Source organism: Gambusia affinis, linkage group LG04 (genome assembly GCF_019740435.1).
Source record: "Gambusia affinis linkage group LG04, SWU_Gaff_1.0, whole genome shotgun sequence".
NCBI classification, from domain to species: domain Eukaryota; kingdom Metazoa; phylum Chordata; class Actinopteri; order Cyprinodontiformes; family Poeciliidae; genus Gambusia; species Gambusia affinis.
The window spans coordinates 19258331-19272879 of NC_057871.1; the positions used below are offsets into that span (position 1 = coordinate 19258331).

At 42.0% G+C, this 14549-nt stretch overlaps 2 protein-coding genes across 13 annotated transcripts in view; both read right to left on the minus strand.

The window, feature by feature from the left end:
• rgs12b (regulator of G protein signaling 12b) overlaps nucleotides 1-7383 on the minus strand; it is a 53686-nt gene extending 46303 nt beyond the window's left edge. For 3 of the 7 annotated variants that reach the window (XM_044114167.1, XM_044114172.1, XM_044114171.1), the window contains exons 1-4: nucleotides 7221-7383; nucleotides 4800-6058; nucleotides 3344-3583; nucleotides 1254-2267 (exon numbers count right to left, since the gene is read on the minus strand). In XM_044114167.1, coding sequence (XP_043970102.1) covers nucleotides 1254-2267; nucleotides 3344-3583; nucleotides 4800-5876 — 2331 coding nt within the window. In that variant the 5' untranslated portion in view covers nucleotides 5877-6058; nucleotides 7221-7383. Of the gene's footprint in view, nucleotides 1-1253; nucleotides 2268-3343; nucleotides 3584-4313; nucleotides 4714-4799; nucleotides 6059-7220 lie in introns of those variants that run through there. The other 4 variants (XM_044114168.1, XM_044114169.1, XM_044114170.1 and 1 more) reach the window with 2 other exon arrangements.
• Nucleotides 7384-10033: 2650 nt separating this feature from the next.
• The window catches only part of htt (huntingtin), a 39363-nt gene continuing 34847 nt past the window's right edge, over nucleotides 10034-14549 (minus strand). For 4 of the 6 annotated variants that reach the window (XM_044113606.1, XM_044113603.1, XM_044113602.1 and 1 more), the window contains 4 exons: nucleotides 14309-14519; nucleotides 13969-14131; nucleotides 13631-13791; nucleotides 10034-12041 (listed from right to left, as the gene is read on the minus strand). In XM_044113606.1, coding sequence (XP_043969541.1) covers nucleotides 11828-12041; nucleotides 13631-13791; nucleotides 13969-14131; nucleotides 14309-14519 — 749 coding nt within the window. In that variant the 3' untranslated portion in view covers nucleotides 10034-11827. The remainder of the gene's footprint in view (nucleotides 12042-13630; nucleotides 13792-13968; nucleotides 14132-14308; nucleotides 14520-14549) is intronic. The other 2 variants (XM_044113605.1, XM_044113604.1) reach the window with 1 other exon arrangement.

Genomic DNA, 14549 nt, shown 5'->3' on the forward strand with positions numbered 1-14549 from the left:
AATGGAGCAACAGACAGGTTAATAAAGGAAGAAAATCTGTTGGAGACTGTTATAGAGTCATGTGTATTAGACAAGGACCGTTAAACAGCTAGAGCTACAATGAACTAGCTGAGATTAAATCATATCTGGGCTTTGATTAAACCATCAGTGTTCAAATGGCGTAGTCAAAGTGCAAATATAATAATCTCTAATGAGATTTGAAAAAAGAGGATTACATACATTATGTTTGGATGCGCAAATCTGGTAAAGCCATGAAACAAAAGACTTCACAAAATATCGACTCACTTTTTAGATTTTGTTTAAAAATATATTTGCATCAGTTACCTTCTGTTTCTCGATGTGTGCGTTACTTTGTATTTGTCTTTCAGATAAACTGGCATTTGTCAGTAAAAGATAACGGAGTTGTACAAGTTCAAAAGTATGAATATTTTTACCACACATTGTGTTCTGTTAAAATCCAAAAAAGTAAGAGAAAGTTTATGTATTTTTTTAACATGAAAGTACATGTAAACATTCTGCCTAAGTATCTTTACCGGCAGGGGGTGAGATTGTGGGTTACAGTCCAACTGGATAGTTGTGTCTTTTTCTGCTTCTTGGTCCTTTGTACAAATACAGTACAAAAACACATAAAAAGTCAGCAAATTTAGCTTAGTGAAAATGATTTCTAATACAGTGCATAATAATTTGAAATTCTATCACGTTGACGAATCTGCTCCAAGACAGGTGGTTTTCAGGTGACAACAGATGTCTGCTTGGTGCATAATACATGACCTGATACAGGAGCAGAGAGGATAAATAACTTATCCATCCACTTTTACCAAGTCTGGGAACTAAGCCAGCATTATGTGCTGCTATAAGCCTATTTTCTGAGGTAAATGTAGCATTTTTAAATCGAGACGGTTAATGTCTGAGAAAAAGATGTGAGATTTAGTGTGGGAAGAGGACGGAAAACGCAGAGTGAGCGGCATGAATTTATAGTCTCAATAATATGTAGCCTTGAACGCTCTCTAGTCATGGTAAATTTCCACGACAGGAATGTGTGATGTGGGGGAGCGACCTGGGACCGGGCTTTCTCACCTCACAGTCACTTTTAACACAACTATCTCACAGTCCAAAAACTGACTCTGTTCGAAGAAAATTTGTCTTTGGTTGATACTTGTGTAATAAAAGTGAATGAAATGTGAGCAGGAAAAGTGATAAAAGTCTGACTTGTCCTGATATTTAATATTTTACTAGCTTGATTAAAGACGTACCTTTTTCTCTCCCTCCTTTGAGTTCACCTCTCGTTTCTTCTCTCTTTCGGCTCGCCGTGCTCCGTTGCGCTCCCGGTCTCCAGCGCCGAACAGTTTCTTGGCCCACTCGTCTTTCTGAGCAGCCAGCCGGTGGCTGTGGATTTGTGCAGGAGGGGGAGGGGGAGGCGGAGGAGAGGGAGGATGACTGACACCAGGTGGATGCATGTGGTCCCCTGGGGCCAGCGGGGCCCGGTAGCGGTCGGCAGGGATCTTATTCATGGGCGGGGGCAGGGTGCTGCAGTTGGCTGATGACCATCCGTCGGTGGACTCGGCGTACGACTCCTGATCGCTGCTCAGGCCCTGGAAGTGGCTGTGGTGGTGCTGGTGCTGCTGACGCCAGTCTCTCAGCACATGGACTGGCAGCCACCTCTGAGGCTCTACTCCTACTCCTCCTCCTCCTCTCCTGTCTCCTCCCCCTATAGCTCCACCCAGCTTCCTCGCCGGGTAGTGATGCACATTGAGTCCTTGTGAGAGTCTGCTTGGCAGGTCAGGGTGAGCCAGGGGGAGAGGGTGCGGGAGGTCGGCGAGGTGCGGGTCGTGGAGGTAGTGACCGTTTCTAAGCATCGGAGGAGGAGGGGGGGGCGGAGGGGGGTGGGAGGCGGCAGCTCCGAGGATGGGGCTCCAGGCCTGCTGAGAGGAGGGCGGGCTGTCCCATTGGCGGGCCCCGGACATGTGGTTGTGACTGGGAGGGCCCCCGAGATCCACCAAAAGGACTCGGTTGCTCTTCTCCTCGGGTAAAAAGTTGCCGATTCCACTATCGCTGTTACTGCTGGTGCTGTGGTTCTGTTGGGCGTCGTTGTCCGGATCGTGGAAGGCGCGGGCCCGGACCCCCTCGATGTTATCCCCCATGTCTCGGTAGAGGACAGAAACAAAGTGGAGTAGAGGCTGAGAACTGGGTGGGAACTCCAGGCAGCCTCCTGTGTCTGGGTCGGGGGTGCACTCAAAGCCAAACCTCCTGGCCACCCCTAAATGGACCTGTCCACACAACAGACACAATGCTCAGTACTTGTACTTACAGCCACTGGTCATTAACATCCCAGAAAACATCTCAAGTTTCATGGATTTTTGGGCACTGGGATTTTATGTAATCTTTATTTTATAGGTTGCATAAATATTTTATAGAGCTGCATAAGTACAAATATCTCTTTCACATTAAAACCACACACTATCATCTGACAGATGAAATGAATGTAATGGAAGGATGATTTTAAAAAAATAATAAAATGTACAAATAAAAATAAAGTATTGGAGTCATGACTTTGTAGCAGGGAGGAAGCATTCGTTAAAAGTCACATGACGCTTGGTTTGCAGTTTGCCACAAGCCATTTAAGGAGCCCAACAAATGAGGAAAAAGATGCTCAGACTCGGTTCAGATGAGTCCAAAATTGAACTTCTTGGCAAGCGGAACATTATGTGGAACGGACAACACTAAGACATTAAAAAAACAACTCTATTTTTACCCAGCTCCAGTCTAAAACCCAAACAAGAGTGCGGAGCTGAAAATTGACGTACACAGGCACGCTTCCTAACTGAGCTTGATGTAAATTTTACACAAGAATGTTAAAAGTTTCATTCTCTAAACGTGCAAAGCTGGACCAGAAGACTTACAGCTATAGGCGGTTACAAACTCACCTTCTTTTTCAGATATTTCTTTGTTAAACTCTTTGTAAACACTCTCTCATTTCCCTTTGCTGCACAGTCATGTACTACTTTGTGTTCCTTTTTCACATCAAAGGGATGTATCGCAACAAAATGTGAAAATGTTCAAGAGGTGAGTGAGTACTTTTCCAAAGTACTGTTTGAATATTGTAGATCTTCTTGTAGATCTTTAAGAACCTTAGGATTCCTCCGCAGTAGAGGGAAGTCTGGATCTCCCTACTTGGGCTGCTGCGACAATGACGTGACACCAGATAAGCGCAAGAAAATGGATGGTCTTTAAAGACATTTTTACACTGATATGACTTAAAAATATGAAATTTCGCAGCACTTCTTTAGCTTAAAATGTAAAAATATTGTACATGGTCAAAAATGCTTCAGCATCTCTGAATTACCTGGTGATGACATAGTTCTGGATCCACGATGAACACGTGACATGAAGTCCTTAAATTTCCTTCGTCGTCTCGCCCGTTGCTGAAGTGGCGATCATCGTCGTCATCCGTGGCTTGCATGGTTACCAATCCGAAGAATCGGCGATCATCAGGACAACAGGCGCTGAAGGCGAGTTTTTCTGCAGGGTAGGTGGCCAAGACCTGACCTCTGTCGCTGCACAGGAGTACGCTGTCGTGCATGACCTGTTAGGGTGTAATGTGTTCATTTTACAGCCGTGTAAACAAATGAAGTTCACACATTTACAAAGTGTAGTTCAAAAAAACACCATGTTTCAGTTAACTATTTGGTTTTTATATACAAACAGAAATAATTGCGTGATTCACCTCACCCCTTTAAAGGTAATGGGTAAATGAATTTTTATAGACCTAAAATAATTTCACTCATGTAAATTAATTTAGGCTTTAATGAGTCATTCCTTTTCCAGGCAGGAAAAGCATTTAAAAATTTGAAATGGATTTGAATTTTTTGTGCATTTCTTTCTTGTCAACACCAACTGTTATTCCATTCATCATCCTGCAGGAGAGTAATGCTGTGTGCAGGTCCATGCAGGCACCTGCAGGCCAATGCAGCTGGCTAAATGACTTGCTTAACTGTGGACGGTATTGCTGGTTAACCAGCATATTCTAATGCAGGGGTGGGCAATCCTGGTCCTCGAGGGCCAGTGTCCTGCAACTCTTAGATGTCTCCCTTGTCCAACACACTTGAATCCAATAACTGAATGACCCTTCCTAAGCGCAGTCAAGTTCTCCAGAGTTCTGCTAATGACCTCATTATTTTACTTGGGTGTGTTGAAGTAGAGATGCATCTAAAAGTTGCAGGAGACGGACCCTCGAGGCCTGCAGTTGCCCACCCCTGTTTTAATGTATGACAGGTTGGAGCCTCGAGTCTTTTTTTGTTTTTTTTGCTAGTTACCGTCAATCTTTTTCCGTCTGTGGGTGATGGCTTTAAATCAGATGGTTGAAACGTGGACACAGCTGACCGTTCATTCCCAAACCTTGATCAGAACTGATTTTGGAATAGATACAACATAAATGGTCTTTTCAAACAAACCTGCACCTAACTGGAAATGTGTGAACCGTCATATTTGACCACTAAGTGGTGAAATATCCATTCAGAATTACGCCAAAATCTTGATGGCAGCGACAAAAATAGTTTGGTTTCTCTGCAACCTGCTAAGGGACATTAATCTAATTGCTAATGAGAATATATGTCTGTATTGGAGTCTGTATGTACAATTTCAAGATGGTTTTGAATAGACAAAGTCTACAGCAAAGTCAAATATATAAATACAACTCTTTTTTCTTTTTTTACGTACTTGAGATTTTATGCAACAAGTGGAAAAAAAAAAAAACAATTCTAAATTTATCTAAGGCAGACAACTAGAAGAGTCGAGGCCACCTTCATGAGGACCAATGAATGAATCTTCTGCTCGGCCCTGAGGCGCCTCATGCTCCCTCTGATGGCTTGCAGACTGTCATTCTCCAGGCTGGTTCCTGTTGAGGCGAGCTCGATGGAGCCGAGGTACCCAACAATCATCCCCACGTTAAGTATTCCCTCGCTGGGCTCAAGACCAAAGTCAGCCCCTTCTCCAACATCCATATCTTGCTCTTCGTGGTGGTGAATGTGGAGGTGACGGAAGTCGGACTCCAGGAAGACAGAGTCATCATTCAGCACCTGGGCCATCTCCTCCTCAGAGAGCAGGTTGGGGTTGCTCTGGGTACAGGAGGCATTGCGGTATGGGTTGAACTCCGGATCGGACATCTGACGCGGCTTTGAGGACGAGCTCACCCCGGGCCTGTCCTTGTCCGAGCTGCTGGAGGAGTGGCTGGAATTTTCAAAGATCATGTTGAAGATTCCTCCAGATTGCAACTCGGCCACCACCTTCTCTGCTCTGTTGATGCCAAGCTGCTTGGAATCCAGTTTGGGTTGGTACCAGCCTCCTTTCGTTCCACAGCCTGGCCGGCCATTATTGTTGCCCACACCGTTATTGTAAAAAACATCCAGCTCGTCATCACTGGAGCAGGAATCCAGGTAGGCCACCGTCATCGCGTTACTGCTGTGATGGCGACTGCCGGCGGCCCGATGAGGGTGGCGCCGATGGCGCTCGCCCTCAGCAATGACCAGCTTTAAAATGCCAGAGCAACGTCCAATCAGTTTGACGACATCTTCGTGCGACGCCTTGGAGACATTTATGTCATTGACAGAGAGGATGCAGTCTCCTGAGCGCAGCCCCACGTAGTCTGCGGGACTTCCTTTAAGGATGCAGCTGAGGACACAAGGACTTTGGCCTGTCAGTGTGAAGCCATACCCTGTTCTTCCTCTCGCAACCTCCACAGCCTGAATGCGGCCATACTGGACGGTGGAGGCAAGCTGGGGAGGCTGAGGGAATGTCAGCCCGCTTCCAACACAGGGGCGTCTCTTGGACGACGAATCCACCTGCCTGGACATTGTGCCAGGAAACCTTCTCTTTTCCATTGATCGGATGAGTTTCAATTGATCATTTCACATCCTTTGTTGGAGACATGTTCGATGTCTTTACAGCTGGGCTGCTTTGAAAAAATGAGCAGCAGCTCAGAATGCAGCACATGGGTGAGAAGCAGGGCTCAAGCTCTAACACAGCTTTGTGAGTGGTCCCATCATGGTGTCAGTCCTTCCTCCTGGCAAAAGACACCAGAGGCAGAGAAGGAGAAGAAAGAATTCAGTATTTCATAATATAAGGCTTTCCATGTGCATCTCAAAAAATATGCATTTCATTAAAATTGTACATATTTCTTGATATAATCTTTTGCTATTTTTAAATATTATGCCTATGTTAGTATACAAACTACATATATATATATACACACACACTGGGAAACTGTTTTTATCAAATGTAAGCCATAATTAAATAAATAAATTTTAGGCCATGTATTTATATATTCAGATTTATATAGACGAACTGTAATTATTCCATTAATCTACAGAGGATCAGTATAATAACTGTTTACATATATTTGGAGATAGAGGTGATAGGAGACTGACGCACCAGTACGGTGCTCCAGGTGAAACCTGCGAGTTCTGTAACGCCTTCAGGCTACTTTTTTTAACTTCACGTTTAGTTTTTGAATTCTGGTTGTTTAGTTTGTGTTAGACAGCTCGAGTACGTAAATTATATTTGTACAGAGATTGCCGTTGACTTCATTAGCCAAGAACTCAAGTAGAATAAACCATAGTTGTAAATGGCGAGATGAATTGTTATCGTGACTTCACTCTCACTGCTGTATGTTTTAAATTCTTTCTCATTAGCTTCAAAAACTTTCCTCCTTTCCGTTTAGTTTCCTGCAGTCAAACCGTGGCGTACAGCCACCCGTGCTGGAGCTTGAGATCCCGCCTCTTTTTGTTCCACATCTTTGGAATGTCGGTGTGTTACCGTGGCAACGGATATGTACACAGATCCGTCCTGCTCTGTCATTGGCTGTCCTGGCTGTCTTTCAACGGGCTGCGCTGATAAACTGTCCAAGAAGTTAGCCTGAGAAATCACAAGTAAAACTTCTAACGGTAACGGATTCCACAGGTGTCAAAACCCTGCTAGCCGCACTCTCCAGGAGCTGCGTCTTTATGTCACTGTATCACGTCTTTATTTAGAAAGCAGAGTGGGGGTAAATTTACTTTACAATAACGAAAACAGCTGGGGTTATAAAAAAAAAATAAAAAACGTCTGAGTTGGGATGGCCAAGTTAAAGAGGTGGACGCAGTTTTTTTTCCTTTCTCACTTAATGTGCTGACAAATATATTTGCACCAGCGGGTTCACTCATGCGTAGATTTAAAACAAGACTTACGTGTCTGTGTCCAGCGGTCATGCTGCTCAGAGACATCCCATAGTTCTGTCGCTAAGGTTTGTTAGGTAAACTCTGAGGCGATGGGTAAACAAAAGAAAAAGACTACACCATCTGGCGAAGTAGCCTCACAAGAGGAGGAGGAGGAGGAGGTCTGGGAGGAGGTGTGTTTAGAGAGGGTAGCGAGGAAAAGGGCGTGCAGACGTGGTGGGATCCCCCGACTCAGACTAAAGCAAAGACATTAGCAGAATGACTTTCAGTTTACTAGTTTTATGCAGGCTAGAGTTGGACTTTAGTAACATTTTCTCACCGTAAGAAACATTGCACAACAGATTTTCTGAATCAAACGGAACCATTTCCCAATTATTTTAGTGCTTTATTTTGATTAGTTCAAGCATGTTAAATGGTGCGTATTGGACACTTCTAATGGTACCTACCAGGACCCAACCAACTACTCGGTTCATATACTTTGTAGTTCATTGACGATTCAGTAGACTAGGACTTTTGTTGCAAAAATCTTTAACAGAAATAATAATGAAATATCCCCCTCTATATCTAATGGATTTAAAAACAAAAAACAAAAAACACAAAAAAACCCATTCCTTTTTTAATTTAATTACTTGACAATTATAGATTTTAATTTTTTGTCAATGTCCATTTATAGCCTGGCTCAGTTCTTGATATAAGATTGAGCCGTAAAAGGTTGCCGTATTAACCTCAACAAGCGGCACTCTGGTGTTAGATTTTTGACACAAACGCTTTTTCTGCTAAGTTCACTAAGACATGACCCACTGACAACATTCATCCATGAGAGCATCTCTTGCTTCCACCATGTCAGAGACTCATGGACCATATGGCAACTTCCTGGTAATCCTGCTAATACCTTTTAATCAAACCACCCATTTTAAAGGTTGCTGTAAAACAGGAGTACGTTTCCATACTTTTTATTCGAATGAGTAGCAGGAAAGTGTGCCAAATATAAAGAAAGTAAGTAAGCATCACTTGATTGGACATTTGGGTATTAAAGTGGGCACATATCATTTTTCTAGCGAGCTCAGCTTAGACTTTTATTCCCTCTCTAACATGAGTGAGTTTGTTCTCTCCAGTACGCTTGAAAAACAAGGCTATATATTTTTAAACAGTTTAAGTCTCGCTGCTGTAACAGTGATCCAAATTTATGACCAATCACACATTATATGTTTTATTTATTTCTACATGTAGTAGTAAATACTACAGGTTATTTATTTCTACATGTAGTGTAGAAATAAATACTGTTTTTAATAGTTTCCCTGGGAACTGAAAGAAATTTATAAATATAATATGTGGATTATGTATTTAATGACCAAGAGAAAGCTCAATTGGGAGACATTGAGTCATGGTTTCTACAAACTCCACAAATGCTATGCTAAGCACTGATTTCAATCCAAAAAAAACCCAAAAAAACTACAAGGTATGAGTGTGCGTGTGTAAGGCCAAAATTTCTGCAATCTATGGATAAGTTTGTGGAAGGACAAACAAAATGTTTGACCCAAGTCTTACAAATTAAAGAAGCAGTATTATGTACTTTCCAAGCACATGCCGCCATTATATAGCACAATCAACTATGTTAAATGCTCTCTATATAAAATAGACTTAAAAGAAAGTTGGCTTTGTAATTTAACACCTGAAATTGGGCCTCTGTCTCTTTAGGAACTCCTCTTTCTGAAACTTTGCCTTCAAGAAGTCATCACAACATGGCTCCTCTATTAACTAACAATGTTTTTAACCACCGTTTCACTAGAAGTCACTCGTACAATGACCTCCGCTTGGTGTTTGCAAATTGCTGCTGGCTCGTCTGAAGGAGCTGAGTGGAGGAGTTGCGGACGCTTGGAAGTAGGAAACTGCAGCTCAAAAAAGGAGCTGTACTTCAAAGGCGGGGCTAGGTCCACTCAGGCGTTTTGCACAGCTGAATGGTTGCCACTGGAGATTAAAGGATTTCTCAAACATGCATGAAATAATCAATCAAGGGAACACTCCAGGCACGTTTTTGATTAGAACATTATAACATGATGCAAGGCTTAAGAAAAGCAATTTTACACAACACTCCCCCTTTAAAACAATTCTTCCAAAGACTAAGGAAATGGATTACAGCTTCTGAATTTGAAGAAAGCTACAAAATAAAACAAAAGAATAAATCTACATTTTGGTGTTAATCAAATAAGAATTTTGATCATCTTAACTGGCCTAAAGCAGGAAAAGTTTGGTCTCATTTTATTTCAGGCAGTGATTTAAAAAAAGACATACTTTAATAAAGTGTAGTGAAGTATCTGGTTTCAAATCTATATTTTAAAAGGAGCAAGTAATTATTTTTTTTAGTCATTATAATCAAATGGAATGGACATAAAAAGTATGACTTGGCTTTGTTTCACTTCAGAAAAAAAAAAAAGATACAGTTTTCAATCAGTTCAATGGGGTAGTTCATCCACAGACCAAAAACTAAACTCAAAAAAAGATTTCTGGGTAATCTCATTACCCCCCCTGCAGGGGTTCTTTACACCTCTTACACAAAAGTCAGATAACAAAATACAAGCTGAATAAAAAGAACATACTGACGTTTATCCCAATACTTTCATTAGAAATGAGTAGTTTTGAATAAAAATGCATCATTTGCATTCTTCTAACCCCAGACGGTGAAAACGACACTGAAAACAGGATGTAGACAGCTTTAATCTCCTTTAGAGAGGCCTCGCATTGGAATTTACCCAACAGCTGCAGCAGACTCCTTCACTGTCTGAATACATTATTTTAACTTGACCAGAGGAAACCAGTCATAGCTGTCAAGGTTGGAAATCGCTAGGATCTTTTATTAAGTGCATAAGAGGGGGAGAAAAAAAAAAAGAAAAAAAAAAGCACTGAACATGTACACAACTTCAAGTTTTTACCGTAAGTGTCGAGTGTGGTTGATTTCGATGTAATATTTATATCAGAGACAACATATTTAAAGCTTGAAAAAGAAAGAAAACTGTTTATGTGGCATTGCTACACTTTTCTTTTGATTTGTCGAAGCTGCTCTAAGGTCCCCTTTGGATTGTGTTGCATCTCTTCCACTCAACGGCATCCGCAAAAATACAACATTAAACACAGCAGTAACGTTAGCATGCAGTCAGTGTACACGACACGTCGAGTCTCGTCTAAGGCAAGTGTATCTACAGAGCACAGTCACAGGCAGCCTGACGTCTTTAATAAGCTTGTATGTTTTCTGCATTCACCGACTTTTACATTATATTTTGTGTGCTGTGTTGAGACAGTGTGGATCTTTACATAGTTCTTTTTTTTTATCATGCAACATGGCTTTCAGATTGCTGTACAGTTGATGTCTTTTTTTTTTTTTTACATATATCTTTTTTTTCTTTTTTTTACATAATAATAAAGTATGTCCATGTAAGACTGGAAACCACTTCCAGTTTAGAGTTAAACTGACAATAATAAAGTCACATCCAACATCCTGAGACTTAAAAAAGTAGAAGCAATTGGACAGGTGAAATCATTCAGATCTGCAGTTAATAAAAAAAAAAAAGAAAAAAAAAAAGTTGATAGGTTTTAGTGAATTCATAAAATCATAAGAAGAAATTCTTTACAGCCAACTGCAACTGGATAAAAAAAAATAAAATAAAGGCAAGAAAGGATTTTGGTATTTTTCTTACTGAACAGTTTGACGACGTAAATTGGGGGGATTTAAGCTATTAAAATGATACAACTTTCACAAAACCCGACCTTTACCCGTTTAACTTTTTGACTCTATATGAACCATCCAGAGTAGGCATGGCATCTTGCCGAAATAAGTTACACTTTCTGCAGTAAGAAGTACGTCTCAAGTTCCCCGCTTTGATATAAAGAGAGGGCGAGGGAGAACAGGACATAATGATTAGCATTCTTACATAGAAACTAGTTATCATTTTTCCTTCTGCATGTCTGAATAAACACAAACACACAACTTAAATATAGAATTTTTAACAACATTAAGCAGACGTCTCTGACCCTTGTGTGTCAGCCTCACTTTTAAAGTCCCAACTAATCACTTTTTAACAAAATTCACTGAAAAATAGATGCCTTGAAACTTTAAATATAGCAAATACTTTGACTCTATTTAACTTTACTGACATCACAATACTTAAACAAGTCCTAAGAGCAAAGAAACAAAGCCGTTTTGTATTTGATTTACATTATCGTTTGTTTTGAAAGAAAAAGGTGCTGCTGTGTGGGGAGGAATCTGCCAGAGCTTCAACTCGCGTCCTTCACATCTAGTCAAGATGCGACTAGAACTCTTCCAGAATTCAGCCTTGTGTACATTTAACAGACCTAAAGTCTCATTCTTCATTTTTACGCACCCGAACGCCACTGAGCTTGCACTTGTGGGTTCAGCGGTTTACATTTTTCAAAGCTGAAAGCGGAGAGAGAGAAATGAGGCTTTAGTAGCTCGGGTTGGATAAACATCCTGTTCTTTCCCACCACCGCAATTTATCAGGGAGCCGAACACGCAGATTCAATTACTCATCTCTCTAATTCACTTTGCCTCCTCGGCCTTCTCTCTGCGCCTGACTGTCTGCATGTCTGCCTGGGCGTGCTGCCCCTCAGAGCGATGCTTCCTGGTGGATGGACTGCAGACAGTCCAGCAGCTGGTGGTAGGGGCTCCCAGGCGACGCCACCGTCTCAAACACCGACTGAAAGGCCCTGCGGTCCAGCTCCTCGTCGATCTGGTGCCGATAGAAATCCATGGCGACCAGGCAGAACAGACTGACGTCCACCGTCTCACTGGACCCCATCCGGCTGATCACATGTGGAAGACTGGTTAACGGAGCAGGGAGTTAAGGACGACAAGTCAACATTTGAACAGCAGAGAGTTCAGACCGAGCTGCTTAAAACAGACATCTGGGAGAGGGTGGTTGTTAGGAGGTGGCGAGTATCCCAGTAGGACATTACGCTGCTAAACTAACTTTTTCCATAGTAATAAAATCAAAAAATTACTGACTGAATGAAGAACTCGTGTGGTTTGAGAAAACTGTTCATCTTGATATAAGATGAGCATCATCACAACGACTGTACTGGCCAATTACTGAGACTAAAAGTCGCTGTCTAGTCCTTCTCGATGAAGAGAGAAACTGGGGTTTTTTTCACGGCTGTATGAAGCAGAGAAGTGTTAAATAACCCTTCATCACTCCTGCTGCACACTGTTGGCCAGCATGCTGAAATAAGAAAGAAATTGTGCTTGTTACGATTTAAAACCAAGGGAACACTCCCCATTGCTCTTTGCTGCTCCTCTTCTGACTCAACGGTTTATCATCTCATGTGACAAGGTAGAGAAAATCATGCAACAATGTTTTCCAGCCAACTGTGAATTTCACAGAATCTCCTAAAGATGCTGAATGTGGATGAGGTAAAAGATAAAGTTTTGATTTCCTTAAGCAACATAACAAGACAGCGAATTTACTTTGCTGTTTTGCTTGACAGGCTCAATATCAAGCAACAAATCCTTTTTGCCAGGATTCTTTGCTGCTCTGTATTATGGAAATTGTAATTTTGCCAGAGTCATAAAACAATTTCTAGTAAAACTATTTCTGCCAGAGAATTTCTTAAGCAAAAGAAATACAACAACTCAGATGAAAAATACTTTCAAATACTTTAAAAGTGATTATATATTTTTTTTAAATTGAATTATTCTTTAAGAGAGCTAAATGGACTGAACTTACATAGTGCTTTTCCGGTCATTCTGACCGCCTAAGACATTTTATACGAGTCTGTTTGCACACACACACACACACACACACACATACACACAGATCTGTACGCAACTTGGGGCTAAGTGTCTTACCCTGGATTTTTACTCAGGTATATCAAATAACCAACAAATAATAAAAGCTTTTATATGATTATAGAAGTCAATGTTGAAAAAAAAGTTGCATTATTCTTTTTTTGTAAATAACATGCTACTGGGAAATTGTTATTTCTACTGACGGTGCTCATACTGTGAGAATCTCCCACCTGGTTAGCATGTGTAACGTCCATCAAGTCTACAGGCAACATTCACTGAACCTTGTAGATTATTTGATCAACACCAAAGAAAACAAACAGTAATCAGAGACCAGAGACCAGTTACGACACGAAGTTCCAGAAAAAACCTAAAAGGATGAGTTGGAATTCATTGACTGGACCCAACATGTACTCTTCTCCATTCATGCTTTAAGGAGCTTTGCTCTCTAGTGGTCAGCCAGGCTTCCTCTCCATCTGTTTAAATACAAGATGGCTGATGATGTAAAAACTGATTGTGGAAAATAGTCTGAATATTCCAGCAGTGGGCTGTAATAATTCCCCAGGACAAAATGGAAAAGTAATCAGTGTCTTATTCATTAGCTCTATCCCACATCATGTAAGGATACAGGGCAGAGATCCACTGGGAGGTGGAAGCAGAGACAAAGAAGCAGGACAGGCTCCACATGGCCATGGCTACTGGTGTCCTCTGAGTGAAGTTGGACAAAGACAGCAGCACCCAGTCGCGTACCATGGAAGACTGGCCCGTGGCGTGCAGCGTCTGGAAAACCTGGGCAGCGTCACAGTGGAGACAGGAAGAAACAGATGAGAGTCAAACAAGAAAATGTACCAATGGGAGGAGGAGGAAGAGATAAAGAAATATTAATCGTGAAAAGACCCTTTGATTAATCCAGCTCTAGAAAAGGACATAATGGGTTTGATTTTATTCCTATGCCTCGTTGCTGACCTTGTAGACAACAGTGGCCATGAATTGTGGGTACGGCTGCTGATTGGACAGGAACTCTCCGATGACTTTGTTCATGACGTCCTGTGGAGGGAAGAAGTCGTCCAGAAACTGGGGCAGAATCCTCGACACGACCCGAGCCTCGCTGGGGAAACCCTTCCTGATCCTGCAGGAACGGGAGGCAGATGGACAGAATATTAAAAACCAACAGGTGTCCCTCTGGACATTGTGTCCAATATTTGGACACAATGTCCAAATATTGGGTATTTAGTTTCTACTTTCTTTTATTTTAACAAATGCTGTGTATGTACTATACAGTAATCGGAGAATGAAAAAGCTGTACCTGTCGAAGAGCACGGAGACCCTCTCCATGGCGACAATGACCGACTCGCTGTCCGGGGCCTGCGGGTCAGAGTGGGCGGGGCGGCTGGCAGGGCTGGCTTTCTCCTTGCCTGAGGAGAAACCAACATGACCCGCCGTGACGCCAACCGCCTCCGCAACAGAGTCAACCTGACCTCTAACCCCTGTCGCATCTGAACAGGACGCGAGCACCGCTGAGAGGGCGAGAGGGATGGGTGGCGCCG